At 43.3% G+C, this 19394-nt stretch overlaps 3 protein-coding genes across 11 annotated transcripts in view; 2 read left to right on the top strand and 1 right to left on the bottom strand.

The window, feature by feature from the left end:
• LOC103471961 (ubiquitin-conjugating enzyme E2 E2) overlaps positions 1 to 14752 on the top strand; it is a 65888-nt gene extending 51136 nt beyond the window's left edge. Inside the window, exons 6-7 of the mRNA XM_008421277.2 lie at positions 959 to 1374; positions 14437 to 14752. Coding sequence (XP_008419499.1) covers positions 959 to 1056 — 98 coding nt within the window. The 3' untranslated portion in view covers positions 1057 to 1374; positions 14437 to 14752. The remainder of the gene's footprint in view (positions 1 to 958; positions 1375 to 14436) is intronic.
• On the top strand, positions 5276 to 14752 carry LOC103471960 (ubiquitin-conjugating enzyme E2E 1). 6 transcript variants are annotated; one of them, XR_534772.2, is made up of 7 exons: positions 5280 to 5592; positions 7220 to 7384; positions 7563 to 7613; positions 13280 to 13412; positions 14051 to 14198; positions 14276 to 14436; positions 14529 to 14752. XR_534772.2 is itself a non-coding variant. In XM_008421275.2 (7 exons), the coding sequence occupies exons 3-7, from the start codon at positions 7227 to 7229 to the stop codon at positions 14371 to 14373; spliced, it is 588 nt and encodes a 195-aa protein (XP_008419497.1). In that variant the 5' UTR covers positions 5891 to 6142; positions 6253 to 6349; positions 7220 to 7226; the 3' UTR covers positions 14374 to 14752. The 6 variants fall into 6 exon arrangements, 5 of the variants coding, with proteins under 5 accessions (XP_008419495.1, XP_008419494.1, XP_008419498.1 ...); XM_008421275.2 differs by lacking the exon at positions 5280 to 5592 and adding exons at positions 5891 to 6142; positions 6253 to 6349 and having other exon boundaries at positions 14276 to 14752; XM_008421273.2 differs by having other exon boundaries at positions 5276 to 5592; positions 7211 to 7384; positions 14276 to 14752.
• A 1-nt stretch (position 14753) lies between these two features.
• nkiras1 (NFKB inhibitor interacting Ras-like 1) lies at positions 14754 to 19312 on the bottom strand. 4 transcript variants are annotated; one of them, XM_008421280.2, is made up of 4 exons: positions 19147 to 19312; positions 18864 to 19026; positions 18047 to 18288; positions 14754 to 17021 (listed from the first exon to the last, which is right to left on the bottom strand). In XM_008421280.2, exons 2-4 carry the CDS (start codon positions 18955 to 18957, stop codon positions 16779 to 16781), a joined length of 579 nt encoding a protein of 192 aa, XP_008419502.1. In that variant the 5' UTR covers positions 18958 to 19026; positions 19147 to 19312; the 3' UTR covers positions 14754 to 16778. The 4 variants fall into 4 exon arrangements, with proteins under 4 accessions (XP_008419502.1, XP_008419500.2, XP_008419504.1 ...); XM_008421278.2 differs by having other exon boundaries at positions 18864 to 18964; positions 19224 to 19303; XM_008421282.2 differs by having other exon boundaries at positions 19224 to 19301.
• Positions 19313 to 19394: the final 82 nt, after the last annotated feature.

The following is a 19394-nucleotide window of genomic DNA, read 5'->3' as shown; positions in this document are numbered from 1 at the left end:
TGGCCTGGTTCTGGAAGAGTTGGGCGTTAATGGAGCAGGTAGCATCACCACTAACCTGGTCCTGAGCTGCCCATCCACTTTCTGTCTGCTGCTCTAAAGTCAGGCACCGAGTGGCAGGGGAGGTAAGAGCTGAGGCAGAGGGACGATGTGAAGTGATGGCTGATGGGAACGAGAACGCTGAGTTCTTTCTGTCCCCTCTGTGATAAACGAGGCAGCTAAATGAGAACTGGGTTTTCTCTCCTCCTTAATGTGTTCAGATCTGCTTGGATCATTCCCTAAGTCAATAAACTGAAGGTCTCTAACCTGTGAAAACAGCAAGAAGTGTGCTGTATTTAAACTTCATGAATGCTGATTTTTTTTTTAACTAAAAGCATAAAACAATTTAGTAAATTATTTTCTGTTTACCTGCTGAGAAATCATTTAAAAATTAAATATTGTAATGAATTGTAACACTAATTAAAATTAAATATTAAACACAAATCAGTGTGAAAAGATATTCAGCATGAAATCGATTTTGCCCTATCTCTAACAAAATAGTCTGTTTTTTTCAGATAGTTGCGCTTAAGTATGACGGTAAATGTGACTTTTGTTACTCAATCACAGATTATAACCATCAGGTAAGTTTGAGGCAGCAGTGAGAGCTACTGCCACCTGTAGGTTGGCGTAGCATCACTTAAACCCAGTGTTTTTGACCATTTTTAGAAATCACAATTATGCATTAGCACAAAAAAGTGGAGGGACTGATTGATGTAGTTGGCAGTATATATAATCTGCTTTAGTGTGACTGATAAAATGATATTGACTAGTTCCAGAGTCCAGTGGGCCACATAGAAAGCTACGGCGGGCCAGACTTGACCCCCGAGCCTCGAGTTTGACACGTGGTTTAGATTAAAGCAGATTCAGGTGTTAAACTGTGAAAGCACCCGTTGCTATGGTGACCCTGGTGTTTGTGTTGCAGCGGACCCCCTGGTGGGAAGCATCGCCACACAGTACCTGACCAACAGAGCCGAGCATGACAGGATAGCCAAACAGTGGACCAAACGCTACGCCACATAGAGCCGCGCTCACCCCAACATCACGTCCAACTCTTCCTGTCCTCCGGCTCTACGGAATCATCCACCTACACCCCCACCCCGCTGACATATGAACTGTTCTTTGTTCCATGCTGACTTGAAAAGCTTCTTTTTATACAAAGAGTCTATTGGGATTGTATTTTCCAATACACTGAATGTTGATATGGTCATGAAAAGCTTTAATACTGTTATTGTTCTTGTTGATGTTGCTGTTCTTAATGCATTGTTTATACCATGGTTGCCACTCTGGTCATGTCCTTTATTGAAATGTGTGTGTGTGTGTGTGTGTGTGTGTGTGTGTGTACTATCCATGGGTCATGTGATGTAAAAATGTTAATTGTGTGTGTGTGTGTGTGTGTGTGTGTGTGTGTGTGTGTGTGTGTGTNGTGTGTGTGTGTGTGTGTGTGTGTGTGTGTGTGTGTGTGTGTGTGTGTGTGTGTGTGTGTGTGTGTGTGTGTGTGAGTGGTTTTTCTGTTTCCGGTCAGAAATAGTGCATGGCGTCTGGATGTGTGTTCATACAGTGTCGTCATGGTATCCGTTGTGTTCCTGCAGACTTGTGGCATGGACTGAGCTCATCATCATGTATGACATTAGGTGTTAGTTTGCTGTACATTTATTGCCTTGTGGGAATACATAGTGAATTAAACACTGGCTGTAATGTGACAGTCTGTCTCCGTCTGCTGTTTTTCTTCCGATTGGCTCGTCTCCGAGCCCACTTCCTGTCTGAGATGAGCCGTCGCCGGAAACTGATTCCTCTCATTCCATTCAAAAAGTCAAACCCATGTAGAGGTTAAGTACACAGTGACTTTGTTTAATTCTCTTCTGCTGAGGATTATGGCTTACACCTGATGAAATCTCTGAAATTCAGTTTCTGTGAGAATTACTTATGACAAATTTTCTAATAATAAGGTAGAGCAGGGGTAGAGCAGAGACCTGACAGATGGCATTATGGGTTAGAGTCTGGCTGTTCAGAGTTCTTTAGCTAAACATGTATATGTAAAGTTGAGTTTAAGAAAAAAGTCTAGCAGAGAAACTTGGACAAGTGACAATAATTGCAACACTGAGACGATTGCCTGAATTGAAACAAACCCTTTTAAAGCTGTTGTATGTAACTATTACAACAATGTTGTTGTTTTTTACAATTACGAAAACTGTTTCTATCCTGATTGTATAGAATGAGTGAGACAGATAACCTGTGAAAACAATAGATTCTTCTGCTTCCTCCTTGGTAAGTTAGTTCTCCGCCATTAGCACGCTGAGCAGCAAAGTCGAGCATGATTGACAACGCCAGTGAAGATTGAGAAAGTGGAGATGTAGACAAGTATTTACTCATCTCTAGTTAAAAGAGAGCTGCTGTAGACTATTTCATTTGTTGTCTATAATTATCAGAAAAAGTCGTCTAGAAGATTTTATCTGCTGCTTCTTTATTCAAAATGTTCCCATTAGGCAGCAAGAAGGAATGTGTTGAGAAGAACTGAATTGAATAAACCAACTGTTGAGCAAGGAGACACAGACTGGGGTTTAATGTGGACTCTGTGTGTGTGTGTGTTGCACCTAAACAAACACACTTGCTGATGACCCTCTTCACAGCAGCCACACTCACCTTGTTGTGAGCAGGAGGCGCCGCTTTGCTGTGGTTTCACTCTAACCACCTTGCAGAATCAGCAGAGTGGAGCAACAGTGGCAGAGTTAATTATGGTTGACTCATCAGGAGGAGGAGGGGGGTGGGCAGAGTGAACCCCCCCATCCTCTCCCTCCCTGTGCTGCTGCTGCAGGAAGACTGGAGCAGAAAAAGAGAAGTCAGTCATGCTTGGATGATAGCGTAACATTTGCAGAGAAGTCGCAGACCAATGCTTGTGGAAAGGCCAGGGTTGGTCTGAGAATGAACCGGAGACACGTCTGCATGAGGAGCCATGATCTGTTCCACATGAACGAGTCACTCACTCAAATTTCCACAAAGGAAGTTTTTTGGTGGTGCCCCTCCTCACCCCCTCCTTCTCTTTTCCAGATTTGTTTTGGTTTTGCTCATCAAACAGAATTGTTTTAGGTCATTCAACAAAGAAATCCTGAATGAATACTAGCTATGCTGTATAGAATTGTTTCAATTCAGGCATCTGTTGTTTAAGTCTAGACTTTGACTAGACCTGCTGTTCTTCTCTTTTATTAGACAGCCCTGTTGCTAACAAGTTGCTGTCAGAACTACATGAGTTTTAATCAAAATGCAATTTCATCTCTTCACCACTTTGGGTTATTATTTATATTGCTCTTGTTGATGAAAGCATTTGTCAGGCTTTGATGGTCTTTTAGATATTTTATTGAGATTTGATGTGATGACTCTAAAGTAGTTGTGAGTATGAGCGGTACATTCACTCAGCTCCTCTGAGTCCATGATCTGCTCTGTCTACACATGAACATTTTCCCTCCATTCCTCTACATGAAACGGCTCACTCTGATTGGATGGAGAACATCAGTCGACATCAGTTTTCAGGTCTAGCCACACATTCTCATTTAAAATTAGGTCTGAACTTTGATTGGGCCATTCTAACATAAGAATATTTTTGCTGATATTGGATTCTTCTGTCATTTATAATCTCACAGTGAGATGATGTTGCAGTAGAAAGTGTGGGGTTAAAGGTGAAAGCAGCTCCCGCCCGCAGGCTGAGTCTCTGCTCAGATCTCGTTCTCATCACAGAATCTCATCACCGAGTCCTAATGACATCCTGTGAGCTGCTGGACCGGCACTTCCGGTGAGAGCGGGCACGCTGCCATCCAGCGGTGGCGTTAAGTTCTCTCTCCACTGTTGTTAACCAAAACACCGGAAACAGCACTTACCCCACTCAACAAAATAAAAGCAGGCAGCTGGCACTCGGTTCTGCTGACCACAAACAGCAGGAAATAAACCATTTTAATCGTTTTAGATAAAAAAAATAAAATAAAACATTTGCAGGTATCTTTCAATACCTCCAAAGTCACAATATTTCTTTATCCGATTATGTGTGAATTCTGCAGATAAGTCAAGTGTTTTCTGTTAGAGAAAAAATATTTCTATAGTAGAGAAACTAAATGTTTTTCAGATTTCGTATCTTCATCCAGAGCCAGACAGAGGCACAAGTAAACTATGGCGATGACCAAAGTTGCAGAACCTGCTGACCTGGGTCTCAGCATAACTGAGACCCAGTTATGCTGGGTCTCAGTTATGCCCAGTGACAAATTCACCACTACTACACATTCTAATGAATCTAATTTATTGTTTGAAAGCTTCACATTCCAAAGATTTTTGGTTATTGATCTTCACATATATATCAACTTGAGTTTCATCCTAATCTTCATCCATAGGCTTTAATTTGATGCTAAGTCAACCCTTTGCAGTTCTAACAGCTTCAGCTCCTCTGGAAAGGTTTTCCACAAGGTTTAGGAGGTTCTTTATTTTTATAAAACTAACAACCCATTCAAAAATGTAACAGTGAGGTCAGATAGTGATGCTGGACATGACAGCCTTGCTTGAAGTTTCATGAAGTTTGGAGGACTGTAGCTAATGCATCTGCAGATCAGTGAGCGCAGTGCACCTCAGCATCCCTCCTCCGGGATTTTACATAGGCTAGTGGGGCTTCCACACCGTTCACTGTGGAGCTAAACTGAAAATACTGCCAAACGCTGCAGACTACAGCACAAATAAGGAGTTTTCAGAACAAGTTTAATCTGCAAGTGTTTTATGCAATAAAAGAACATTAAAAATAAACGTGCTGAGAAAAAGAGCGGAGCAGAAAATGATGAAGATCCAGTGATTCAGAGAGCAGTGTGGTGTTTCTGCTCAGTCTGGAGTGATTTGATAGATATCCTGTCTCTTTGACTGCATCTGTCACAGCTCCAATGCTCAGCAGTTTGCTTGAACTTTGACCTTGGCAAGGACAGCAACCCAAGGAGCTCAAGGCAGCCAGACTTCACAAAACACAGTTTTTTTCACAGCAAAAAGCATTTGTCCATCTGTCTGTCTAAGGCTATATCTGAGCAAATCAGTTGCGAGGATCTGCTCAGTGTACAATAATACATAAATAAATCCTGAAGACTATTTTCATAATAGCTCTAATAGAATAGAAGCATTTAAAACATGTAAAGATAAAATGCACTTGATGTATTTATTTCCAATTTTATGTAAATATATCAGCAGAGTAAGTGTTTAATAATTCTTACTTATTTCTTGGATTGTGGCTCTTTTGGCCTTCTGTACAGAAAACACTGTAGCACACGGTGCTCCTGTTACTGTACGAAAGTAGGCCAAACTTTCCATCTTTTATTTTTTCAGAAAACTCTTTTCCTTTCTGTTGCTGTTCTCTGCAACGTGCCGCAGATAATCGGTGTCGTTTCTGGACCCTCACTGTGATTCTGAATCAGATCCACAGATGATTGGCTCATGGCTTCATGCTTTTATTTGTCAGAAGTTGACCGGAAGTTTCCCGTCTTCTCATTAAAGTATTCTGACAGTGGTGCGTCCAGGCGGCGGAGACACACACAAAGAAAGGTATCTAAAGCCATATATTAATATTGCTGGTGTTGTGAGATGCTGGACCTTTTGACCATGCCCTGACTGTAAACATGTCCGTGTTCGAGGCGGCGGACGGTTCGGAACCGGTCCATCCTGCGGCTGGCTGCCTGCACTCAGATCAGCTGCAAGTCGACGGCTGTTGCCGTTCAAACATTTATTTCCGTACGGTTTGTTTGGTTTGTGTGTCGTCGTGAGGGTCGGAGATGTTAAAAGCTGTCTAATTGGACCGGAACGACTTCCCGAACCACCACAGGTGAGAGTTTAAAGGCGACGTCTCCCTGTCGAGCTCTTCTTTCCTCCGCCTCGACCTGCTCCTCTCAGCAGGCAGCGGAGGGCTGATGTGCGGCCGTGTATCCCTCCGTGGTGTCGACCAGAACCACCAGGCCCAAATACCGAACCGCTCCACCGAATGGTCCTCTTTGTCGCAACCCGACAAGGTTGTAAATACCAGCGCCGGGCTGCGAGCGTTAGCTGGGGCTCATGTGGAAGGAGGACGTGCGAGAAGGCGTTCGGGACGTGGGAACTGGTGGGTCCGGTTGGCTGTTCCCGTCCGGTCCATTCCTGGCCTGCTGTGGAAGCGGCCCAGTCAGGTTTCCAGCTGACCTCCCGCAACGATAATATAAACCGTGTGTGCAGGAGAACCAGGCAGGACTGGCAACACTCAAACCAGAGCAGCTGGTCTGCGCAGCGGAACCAGAACTGACTGGGAACTTAAAGCCCCACAGACCTGATGGTACGTTCAATGACCAAAACCCAACTGAAGCACGACTCGAAGTGTGAGGTTTCTCACCAACCCAGACCTTGAAATCCAACATGGCTGCCGAGCTTATAAATCTACTGATGGCCACAGTTGAACTTAACTTCAACTTACTTACTGTCACACACTCTGTACTGTACAACCTGTTGCTATCCACCTTATTCCTATAACCCATGATGCTTTGCATGAATTGTGTACATCACTTCTAGCTGGCTCTCTTAAGTCTGAGTGAAAATAAGGATTTTAAATGTGGGAATATCAGTGTTTACCTTTTAAAAGCTACAGTATGTAACTTTTAGAAAAAACATGAGTTTGCATATTTGTTAAAACTATCACTATGTTGTGACAGTATAATAAGAGACAGATAATCTGAGAAAAGATTGAGTTCCTCCCTGTGGTCTTATTGCCATCTGCAGAAATACAGCAAGTTCCCAGATTTTTGAATTGCAACTCCAAATTATTCATGGAAAACCTGCCTATCTGTTCATTTTTCATAGAAGAATCTGAAATATTTAAAGAAAAAAAAGCTTGGGAAGCTAAACTACCTCCCTGTAATTTACTGGACACTAGTGGCTGGTGTTGGCAAAGCAACCAATCTGGTAGCGTTTGTTTTTCTTGGTTATGATTGGCCATACTCTTCAGAATGTGGCTTGTGGCCTCTGCGGTAGTACTTGTACAATTACCACTGTCTATTAATACATATTGAGGTATATTTGTTGTGTGAACTATTACAGAAGCTCTAAGTGTAGAAACGGGGCTCCAGTCCATTTATTCCTTTGACTTGTCGTCAGATGGTTTTACATGGTAACATGAAAGCTTTACTCTGTGTTCCTGCTGGTCCCCAAGGCTCGGTATGTCGGATGAAGATTCCCGTGCCAGCACAAGCTCTTCTTCCTCTTCATCTTCCATTCATCATCATCAGCAGCAGCAGGAAGTAAACCCTTCAAAGAAGCGAGAGAGCAAAGTCAGCATGAGCAAGACCTCCAAGCTTCTGTCTACCAGCGCTAAAAGGTGAACCCTCTCCTTTAGTCCTGCCTTGTCTTGTCACAGAACAAGGTAGCGGTTTTCCTCCAGCTTTAGATGATTAGACATTGTACTCTGGCTCCATTAGTCTTAATTCAGAGTGACAGTTTGATTAAAAGATGTTAAATTGAACATTTTATTGTTTTTTTTTCATTGTTCTTTGAAGAATTCAAAAGGAACTGGCTGACATTACACTGGATCCTCCTCCGAACTGCAGGTGAGTGGTAGTATTTCAGTCTCATCTGTTTGGAGTTGGTAAACGTTAACAGGAATCACCTCTACCTGTGTAACAAGAAGGTGTTCAATATTAAGGGTGTGAGACAGGAAGCTCTCGAAGCTCTTCCTTCCTATTAGCATTGTACCATCAACTGATTTAGTTAGTTTTGCAGATTGTGGGTTGATTTGAATTGACCAAATCTACAGTATGTGATTGGATCAGAACCAGATCTGTGTGTTGTGACATGGTGGTGTATGAATAATCTGAACTAGGGGTGCACTGATAAATGGATCCCGATTTCCTGAATTTTGGGTGATTAGCAATCGGCCAATGCTAGCATGTGAAACTGATGTTCTCTACCTCCGCAAAGGTCCGAAGACCATGAATTCATTGAAGAACCAGCATTCGATCACTAACCGCCTTCAGAGGAACAGCGTGGATCTAGATGTGTTCTCTTTGAGGCTGACCCATTTCTTTAACACACACAACCAGCAGAGGGAGAGTAGATGTCAGGTGGTGAGGACAGTGTCTCATTCTGCAAAGACCAGTTTACAGAACGTGGATTACAGAACCTTGCTGTAATCCACGTGATCTCTGTCCATTCCGATGAGAAAATTTTATGTTATGGTGAAAGATTCAGTTTTAACCAACTGAATGAGGGAAGAGGGAAGGAGGAGGGGTGACAGAACCGCTATGTGGGCAGCAGCTTCTTTCATGAAGCCAGATTTGGTCTGTCTGGCCTGTTTTTAAACAAGCCTGGTTGGTTTAGACACCTGAAAATTAAAGCAGTTATCAGTCTGTTCTGTTCATGGATCCGCTCCTCTCTACGATCTGTGCATCTCCAGGTCTAGGGTACAGGGATGGGTCATGTCCATGTTCATGCCTTTTATTTCCCGGTCGGATGTAATGACAGGTCTGTCGGTGAATGTCGGCTCTAAATAACCGGTGTGTGAACTTGAGGTTGTCCCGTCTAGACCTGGAAGGTGGACTGACGGCTTAAACACCAGCAGTTAACTCTCTGAGAGCCTCCAGGAGCTTTTAGAAGACACTTAGTGGATTTAGGTGTCACTGTAACAACCCTGACTCATATCCTGACCTACAGATGGCTGAATGTACACTTAACTATAAACCTCCTGCACCAAGAACCACTGAAGGAAACGACATGAAAACCTCTGAAGAAGACTCTGACTTCCTTCATGCAGTGTAAACAAAAATAGAGCCAGATTTTAGGATTTCTCTTTTGTTTCTGATAAAAGACCAAGGGTCATTTCTGCCACTAGCGCTAGACTCACATTTGTTTTGACTGTATTTACCCAGAATACTCTGCGCTGCAGTCCGCTTCCTGCTTTTGGAGCGGTCTCCGGTCCACTTGGTGTTCGCATTTGCGTTCAAACTGCACCAAAGTTCACTTCGACCAAACCTAGACCGAGGTTTGTAGATGAACCAGAGTTCACTATTTTAGTCTGCGTCAGAGTTCAATTGCACATTCACAGCTCCCCAAACCAACTGGACTTTCTAGGCAAACAAACTGGATTACAGCGGACTGAACAGGGCTGGTGTGAACGCACGACCCTGATCCTTCTAGTTTTCCCCTGTTGTTCTGATGCAGTCTCCCCTTTTTTACCATTCTCCTACCTGTCCCCCAAACATCCTGGGATCCGCCTGATTTCAGTCTTAAACTGGGGAAAACATGATAACCCCTAAATCAGGGGTGTCCAAAGTCGGTCCTGGAGGGCCGGCATCCTGCATGTTTTAGTTCTCTCCCTGGTGGTGGGAGCATGTCAATGTTCCTCTTATAGGCCTTCTAACAAGCCATCATTTGATCCAGGTGTGCTAAACCAGGGAGAGAACTAAAACATGCAGGATGCCGGCCCTCCAGGGCCCACTTTGGGCACCTCTGCCCTAAATCAATAAAGCCAGAACTGGCATATATAGCAGTTTGATATCAACATTGCAAAGTGCAGCAGGCCAGTAGCTGATGAGTGGGGTGGTGTGCTACAGGCTGTGTTGTCGGAGGCCTGAGGTTTCTGAAAAGCTTTTTCTCTGTAGAGGAAGTGGCTGGCCCCGTTACCTCAACAAGCAGCTGAGCGCTGAGCTGCTGCACACACACACACACACACACACACACACACATGCATTCACACCATTTAAAAGGTGAAAGTTCCCTTCACTAGGTTGAGGTGTATCTAGTGCTGCAGCAGCGCTGCTAGTGTCTGCTGTGTGCCTGTGTCATGGTGGAGTAATGCGGTTCTGAGGACACCCGCCGCAGCAGAACCTGTGCCACTCGACCCGGCTGGCTCAGCACGTTGGCAGCTGCCTGTGGAAAGACTGAGTCAGTGCAGCAGCAGCTGCAGCTGGGTCAGACATGAAGGGAACATGTTACAGGTGTGTTGAACTGATGGCTGTTGAAAACATGAATGTGTGAGTATATTTACTGGGGAATTCTTGTTGTTACACTTCCTTACAAATGTAATCATAGACTTGAAACTTTTTCACATCTTATGTTTTTTTTATTTGGAGTTTGAAGGAAAAGAATAGATGAAACTTAATTTTTTCCAATAAAAATCTGCAAAAGTGACTTCAGGGTGGCTAACATTACACTCTGAGCACAGAACCAGTCTACAGAACCCGGTTCTGCTTGGTACAGTTGGTTGGGTTCAAATCAGGGCTGGGCATTTATTGTATCATGCATCATTTATTGCACTAAATTTCTTATAAGATTTTGATTTAACGTCTCAATAAATTACAATTCCATTTGTTACAGACCACACAATATCACAATAAAACTTAAAGTCCATATTGCCCACTTCCAGTTCAAAGTTCATCAGTGTTTTTACTTCATTGTTCATCAGCAGGATGTAGCTATGCTCTACAGCAGCAGAAAACCCCCTGAACCACATGTTGAGAACCCCAAACAGGTTTCCAGGTGATTCTTCAACAAAAACACATGGAAGCAGATCATGGATCAGAATGTTTCAACTACCAACTGTAGTAATAATAATAACAATATAACCAGAATCTGCCAGCATGATGGGTAACTCCACCCATCCAACATGGCTGCCGAGTTGAATGTGCAGCAATCAGTCAAATGAAAAGCAGGAAGCTAGGGCTACATCTAATAATTATTTTAGTAATTAATATATTGATTATTCTGAAATATTTTTTTATAAAATTGGCACATTCTTGATATTTCATTGAGCCACTTAATCGTATATTATACAATATTAGAAATGCATAAGATGATGCAAATAAAAAATAATTCAATTCCTTTATTAAATAAAGTATTTCCTAAAATGTAATAATAGCATTTCTTTAGTGAATGATTGATTATTGGTAGTGAAGAACAGATCTGCAGCTAAAATCTCCTAACATCAAGATGTCAAGAGCTCAGTGCTTTCAGCCTGTGAAGAATTGATGTGGAGAAATGTGAATCTGCAGACCGGTCCAGTCTCAAATTCGCCCACCTGGAAGGTGAACTTTGACCCCAGTCCCAGGCCTCCTGCTGGCTCTGACAGGGTTTTCTCCAATCCTGAACTTTAGCGCATCCTGACCTTTAACCAGTTTCCCTGGTTAAGGTTCAGGAAGTGGATACACGACTCTGTGAGGCAGAAGCTCAGAAGCTGCAGCTCAGAGGAGGAGCTGTGTCGTGAAGGCAGGGCTAGGTCCACCCAGGCGTTTTGTACAGCTGAATGGTTGCCATGGAGATTTAAGGATTCCTCAAACATGCATGATAGAATCAAGGCAACACTCCAAGTATGTGTTTGATAAGGGAATAACACTATAACATGACATACAGCTCAAAAAAAGTACTGGCCCTTTAAGATATTTGTATGTTAGACGGACTCTGCTTGTGCATCCACAGAATCAGTCATACTGAGAGTAGATGACATACACTGGATTTTCTTTGTTGGTGTAAGGGTAAATGGGGCTGGATGGGAATGTGTTCGGTCTGATTTGAAACCTTTCTTCCCTCCAGCAGCTCTGACATTCTGATGGAATGCAGACCGGTCCAGTTCAATGTTTTGAGACGTGAACACTGCAGACATGCAAGCAGTTCCTGCCTGCTGGCCCAGTAACAAAAACAAGTTGGGGGTGTGAAGAGGAGCTGGAGCACATGCAACATTAACCTGGTTAATGCTGACGTGGCTACAAATCTGACTGAAACTATTACAAACTTCATACTCCTTCCTAATGTTACTCTGCTGACCTACTACTGCAGCCAGCCTTTCCTTCAGGAGACGAATGTCCTTCCATCATGTCATCTTCCTCCTAATAAGCTGCACAGTGGGAGGGGGCTAGAGCCCCAGGCTGTTTCTGACTTGTAGCCAGGGGGCGCTGATGACTCGATCTGATCTGGTGCTGAAGAGATGAAGAAGCTGATTGCTGCAGTGTGTTCAGGTGTGTCCGCTCAGTGTGAGGCACTTCAGAACCAAATGTCAGAGTGTGTGTGGGAACACATGAGTGATTGAAGTTATGCAAAACCTGCACTAAGCTGTAAACAATGAGCTCCTGTGTGTTCATTCACAGGTTCAAAGGTTAAACCCTGGGTAGTGTTGCTTCTCCTTTAAGCATTCTGTTTTTTGTGACTGCTCCTGCAGCAGTCTGCGCACTAAGAGGTGGTGGGAGAATGTACCTCTGACGGCAGTAATAGTGACAGTGTTTCCTCCCAGCGACGTGCTGCTGAATGGAGCAGCTCAGATCAGACGGATGGAAAGGATGACGCTAAGCTCTGATTGGATCAAAGATTCTGTCAATATCGGTCAACTTGATTTGGCTGGTTTATTTAGTTTATTTTTGAAAATGTGCAAATACTAGCATCAGAAAATGTAGTCATCGTTTTTAAGAGTTTTTCCATCCATTTTATCCATCCATCCATTTTCTTACACCCTTGTCCCTCAGTGGGGTCAGGAGGGGTGCTGTTGCCCATCTCCAGCTAACGTTCCGGGCGAGAGGCGGGGTCACCCTGGACAGGTCGCCAGTCTGTCGCAGGGCAACACAGAGACACACAGGACACACAACCATGCACACACACACTCACACCTAGGGGCAATTTAGACAGACCAATTAACCTGACAGTCATGTTTTTGGACCGTGGGAGGAAACCGGAGTACCTGGAGAAAACCCACCATGCACAGGGAGAACATGCAAACTCCATGCAGAAAGACTGGGGCTGGGAATCGAACCCAGAACCTTCTTGCTGCAAGGCAACAGCTCTACCAACTGCGCCACTGTGCAGCCCGTTTAGTTTTTCTTTATCTTAAAATATTAAAATGGGAATATTGAAGTGGCAGTTTAAAAATTCCAACAGATTTCCTTTCCTGTAGTAAATATTTGTCAAAAATTAGAGGATGTTTCTTTTTTTTTTTGCAAAGGTTTGTGGCTCTAGACACATTTTATTTAGCCTTTAGGGAAGCTTTAGGACATTCTAATGCCAACAGATCATATCAGATTCCTACATAGAAGGAGGAATGGCATTCAGTTCAGATATCGATCAATACTGCAGCATCCATTCTGGAAACTTCCAATAAACCCAGTTAAAGTACAGAAACATGGTTTCAGTCACATTTCCAGGTTGTTGGACTCTGATGGAAGGTTTGCCCTCTGACCTTGTGTGAACTGAACCCACTCAGGACTGGTTGTGTGTGTGCGTGCGTGTATGTTGACAGTGCTGGCCCTAAAGGAGACAACATCTATGAGTGGAGGTCCACCATCCTGGGCCCCCCGGGCTCCGTATATGAGGGAGGAGTGTTCTTCCTGGACATCGCCTTCACACCAGACTACCCCTTCAAGCCCCCCAAGGTAAGGATTCTACACAATACACACACATTCACTAGATCAGAATATTACTGAAAGGCCTGTTTAGTTCACAAACCTCACCAAGTGAAACATTATATAGATTACAAATTTATTTCTATTAATTATGAAGATTAGCCCTCATAGCTAATGAAAACACAAAATTTTAAATTAGAAGATCAGACCAATTTTAAAAACTATTTTTAAAACCGGAAACATGGAGGCCCGTCATGTTGACATATTTTGCTGGATGATAAATTCTCAAAAAAAATTCTAAAAGAAAACTTTGAGTTGAAAATGTTGAACTTTTAAAAAAATTTGTGGCAGATTTTTTTTTTCTATTTACATTTCCCCTAACATACCAAAGTAGGTTGAAGTATTTCATAGAGCCCATAAGCTGCATTTATTTTAGATGTGTAATGTTCAGGTTTTCCACCAGAGGGCATACTTCATCCTTAGAAAAAAAAAAAAATTCAAAGTGTGAAATTGTGGCAATTACCTTGTAGGACTTAGTGGTGACAGTCCAGTCTGTGGGATCAGAGGTTCGGACTCTGATCCGGTTCTGAAGTGGAACAGAACCAAACAGGTGGGTTTTTTTTGGTGGCGTTTCACGGTTTCTCACAGGGTGTTGTGTGTGTCATCAGGTGACGTTCCGCACCAGGATCTACCACTGCAACATCAACAGCCAGGGAGTGATCTGCCTGGACATCCTGAAGGACAACTGGAGTCCTGCCCTCACCATCTCCAAGGTCCTGCTGTCCATCTGCTCCCTGCTCACCGACTGCAACCCTGGTGAGATCTGTAGCACTCAACACTTTCTCTGATGACATTCAGTAGTCCATACTGATGTCATGCTTGTGTTTTGACAGCGGACCCCCTGGTGGGAAGCATCGCCACACAGTACACCACAAACAGACCAGAACACGACAGGATAGCCAAACAGTGGACAAAACGCTACGCCACATAATCAGCAGAGCGACCGCCACTGGGACGAGTGGGTTTGGGGGATGGGGGTTGATTTGTAGCAAAGGTGTGTGTGTGTGTGTGTGTGTTTGGGGCGGGGGGATTTTTACCTTGCAGCTGAAGTCTTAACTTGTTTATTGTATTTTAAATTATCTGCAGCCCGACTGTAACCCCATGTCGTAGCCTGAGCTCCAGGATGGCTCCTTCCTGGAGTCGCCATGACTACCAGTCAGATGTTTGGTGTTTGCTTCTCCTCCAGAATGCGAAGTTGGTTCACTCATGTAGGCATGTTTAGGTGTGGATGGATGTTGGTTGTGATTTGTGTTTGGAGCGTTCTGTTTCTCCCTTTGAAATAATTAAACAAAACCAAGAAGTCCGGTTGGGTCCGGTTCCATCGTCTCTTTATTGTGATCCGGTACAGATAGAATCATTAGCCCACCCTGTGCTCTATCAGCACGTTCAATGCTAACACGGCTCATTCACCCCTACGTCATCCTCGCATCAAGGAATGTGGCTCATTAAAGTGACAAATATAAATTAGTAAAAAATAAATATTTCATCTAAACAATGATTATTTCTACATTGAAGACTAACAGAAGTAAGCAGCTTGGTCAAAAAAAGCATGCATGCACGCACACGCGCACACACACACACACACACACACACACACACACAGCAACCATTCATCTAGTAAAGGGAGTAGCAGGAAGGTTATTGCTGCCAGGCTGTGATTGGTGGACATGAACCAGACTGAGAGCTGAGTCCTACCAGAGGACCAGGAGGAATGACGCTTTTGTTATCAATGATGAACTTTCTGCAGCTCATCTACTCAATCTAAATCAGATTCTTTCTTCCACTGATGAGTCTATTAAACTCCTAGCCTTCCCATGAAACATGTCTCTGAATAACAGGGCTCTTGTAATAACAGGGCTCTCGTAGGGACTGGTTCCCTGTATCAAAGGTATAAAACCTCTAAAATCTGCCCTCAAACTGTCCCTGAAGTCCCAGAACCACTTTTTCTTTAAGAGAATAATAGAGTGGAGCAGGACCACCCCACCGCACATGTGGCTGCAGGTTGCTGACTAGTTAGCTAACAGCTGCTAGCTAAAAAGAAAAACAAGTTTGTCTGCAAATAGCAGTACCGGTCTATGACAGAGGATTAGAGCAAGAACAAATAAATACGTTTACAAGAATAAAGTTGTGATATTGCAAGAAAAAAAGTCATACATTAATGAAGTCTAAATTCAAGAGTAAAGTACGACAAAAAAGTCATGAGAATGAAGTCAAATATATGAAAAAAATATAATACGAGAATAAAGTAATATTTGGAGACTTGTAATTTTATGAGAACACAAACACAAAAAAATAAAACAAAAAATGCTGGTCATCTTGTGATGGCTCCATTTTACAAATGGAATATCATTTATCTTTTAACACATCAGCATCCAAATATCATCAGTAGCAGGATTTGTGCAAACTGATTATATTTCAAAGAAAATCCTCACAGACTAGACGAGTTGCTCGCATGAGGTCTTGATCATTTTATCAAAGCTTTCTCTTATTAAAACAACTTTTTCTAGTAATTTTACCACTTTTTTCTGGCAATATTACATCATAAAATGACTTTATTCTTGTAATTTAAAAAAAACAACAATTTTTTAGTCTGGCCCTAATATTGTTTATTGGCCCCAATACTGTGTATTAGGGCCTCGTGTGGAGGCAACACTGAGATCTACACTTGGTCAGACAGCCTGACTAACAGCATGTTAGCCTATAGAAACAATACTAACCTGCTGAATGAACACTGACAATTACCAGCTGCTTTTACAATCAAAATAATGAAACTCGAGCTAACATCACCATCAGTGCAAACCAGGTTTAAAAATGGCTACATTTTGTTTTTAAGTCATTAAGTGCCATCATATCAGCCCAGACTGAACTGGGATTGGCCTCCAGCTGTGTATCACACGCCGCCATGCAAGCAGCCGCTCACGTCTAAACCTGGGTCAGGCCTCTTAGTCAGGCCATCTCCACGGTTACCAGCTCTGCTGATAGCAGCAACTCTGGATCATCCAGCAGGGGGCAGCAGAGTCCCTTTTAGGGATTTGGATGCTCAAAGCTCAAACTGGATCAGTCTCAACCTCAGCCTCACGCCATCAGCAGCAGGAGGAAATTAATTAGCTGCAGACAAGAATATTAATCAGAAATCTACTCACTAACATTAGCTCACATATTGCACTATGATTTCCATTACAGCAACCTCAGTGGGACAGGAAGCTGCTCCATCTGACCAACCACATGCTGCCATGTTTAAGAATCAAGCCTGTATATAATGTTCTAACTGCAGATGGTTAACACTGCAGAGGAGTGTAAACTGGTTGAGTTGGGGGTCCGGGTGGGCGGGGCCTCTCAGATGTCATTGGAGGCCGTGCCTTTGCTTTTGCGTCCAGGGAGAGGGAAGGCCGACTTGCTCTGCGGCTGGGTCAGCCGGCTGGTCAGCTGGATGAAGGGTTCGATGAGCGAGCCGCGCTCTGTCACGCTCACCTCCCACAGCTTCACCTTCTCCCCCCGTGCCCACTGCTGCGCCACCTCCTGCTCCACCTGACGGAGCTCGGTCAGGTCGCTTTTGTTCCCCAGGACGATGATGGTCACCTGGCAACACATCACATGTTTAGTGAGCTAATGTGGAGCACGGCTCACAGAAAGCTCAGCAACCTAGCGAACAGCACATGTAACTCTCAGATCAGGTGTTGGCACATGTGTGATGTTCCTCTGGCTTCAAGAGCACAGGGTAGGACCCTCTGTGGTTCTATGGCAGGCTGTTTTACCATTTAATCAGAGTGTAACCAGAGATAACGCAAATACGCATTTTGTTTGGTCAAAATATAATTAGATTAAAGGCGCACTATTATGTAAAAATCTACTTTTTTAACCTTTACATCATGTTATAATTTTATTCACTCATGAAAAACACACCTGGTGTGTTGCCTTGATTCTTTCATACGTGATGGAGAAATCCTTTAATCTCCATGGCAACTATTCCCCTGTGAAAAACGCCTGGGTGGACCTAGCCCCGCCTTTGAGGCACAGCTCCACCTCAGAGCTGCAGTTTTCAAACTTCTGCCTCACAAAGCAGCTCTCCCCACCACTCCACTGGATGAAGAGAATCTGTTAGCAACAACAGATAAAGTCTTGCCACAGATTCCCTGGTTTAGGTCTGAACTTTAAGTAGGCCATTCTAACAAATAAATACACTTTAATCTAAACGATTCCATTGTACCTGTTTTTAGCTCCATCCATCTTTCTGTTAATTCTAAGCAGCTTCCCTGTCCCTGCAAAAGAAAAGCTTCCCCAAGGCATGATGCTGTCACTACTGTTCAGATGGTGTATTCAGGGTAATGTGCAGTGTTATGGCTTCCGTCTTGCTGGCGTACACAACTAATGAGTAGCAGCTTTCTGCAGCTCCTCCAGAGTCATCTGTGCAGGTGGTCCATCCTCTCTCTGGTCAGATGATGGATTGATCAAAACTCTGGAAAATGTTCAAAGCTCAGGATGTTGTAGAACCTAACCCTGCTTTAAACTCCTACACACTTTTCTCTCTGACCTGTTGGCTGTGGTTTGACCCTGTTTCAGAAGTATTTTTGAGGTGAGGTGTAAGTGCAGCGAACAAGCATCACCTCCTTCTTGTCTCTGGACTTGTCGATTTCCTTCTTCAGGAAGTCAATTTTCTTGAAGGACTCCAGGCTGTCGACACTGTAAACCAACACAAAGCCGTCGGCCACAGAGTAGTAGTGCTTCGGGAGGTCTTGAGTATCTTGAAGTCCTTTGGTGTCGTAAAGCCTCAGCTGCTCCTTCACACCTCGATCAGTCTCCACCGAGGCCACGTACACGTCCTCCTGCGTCTCACTAGACTCAGAGCCTGGACACCAACAGGAAGACACAGCCAGTCTTAGAGCAGCAATAGCAACACTGTCCCACAGCAATGCTGTCACATAAGGGCCACTGCAGATATAAAAGTAAATTAAAAACATTTGTAAACATATATATTTTTTTAAATCGCTGAAATTTTCTTGGGAAAAAAAAAGCGTAAATTTACGCCAAAAAAAAAAAAACTCAGAATTTTTCAGGTTAATCTAAGAAATCTTCCAGATTAAAAACATTGACACGTTTTCTATAAATTTTCTAAGATTATCCTCCAAATTTCCGTGTTTTTGGTGGAAATGTACTCTTTTTTTTATCTACAATGGTCCTGATAGGCCGTCATTGCCTCCCAGCTGCGTCGCACCTGAATTTCCCCATGAGGGATAGTAAAGGATATTTTTATTTTATTCAGTACGAGGTTTTTAATCTGTACAAACAAAGACTGTGCTCAGTTAAAATGTCAATTACTTTATTCTCAAACAGGTCAGTGAAGTTGAACGCAACGTTTCATGTAAATAAAGAACCAGTCGCTGTAATTAGTATTTGTTGCCTGGGAGTCAGAACCCTGCTTACCCACAGAGTGGTTTCCGTACAGCAGCTGCTCCAGAATGGCTGTTTTCCCAACCGCTGCCTGGCCACACACCACCACTTTACAACCTTTTCCCATTTCGAGCCTGGGTTGAGAGAAGATAAAGCAGGTCCTTACTGACGGTCAGGGCTGATTGGCATGTTCCACCTGCATTCACACGAAAAAAAAACTTCCCTTTAAAGAAGCAGAAAAGCTCCCATCTAGCAGCAAGTACTCTGTTGCTAGCAACTTAGCATTAACGTCTTGTGCTGCGTGATATAAACACACCAATAAAAGTCGAGCTGCGAATAAACTTTTTGTTCACAAAATCTATACATAAAATAAATTTGTCAAGGTGAACGAACCCGGAAACTGTCTGTAAAACCATAATAAAAAGCCAGTGTATCCATTCTGTAGCTACATTGTCTGTTTGCTCAAAGCGCATGCGCGTACTGTGAAGTAGATATTTTTGCCCGTTCATCATGAAGGCGGGAATTTGATTTTATCAAACTAAACAGTAAAAGCAGTTCATATAT

Source organism: Poecilia reticulata, linkage group LG11, assembly GCF_000633615.1.
Source record: "Poecilia reticulata strain Guanapo linkage group LG11, Guppy_female_1.0+MT, whole genome shotgun sequence".
NCBI lineage: Eukaryota > Metazoa > Chordata > Actinopteri > Cyprinodontiformes > Poeciliidae > Poecilia > Poecilia reticulata.
Note: the sequence above shows the minus strand (reverse complement) of the source record. Positions and strands in the feature narration are given on the sequence as shown.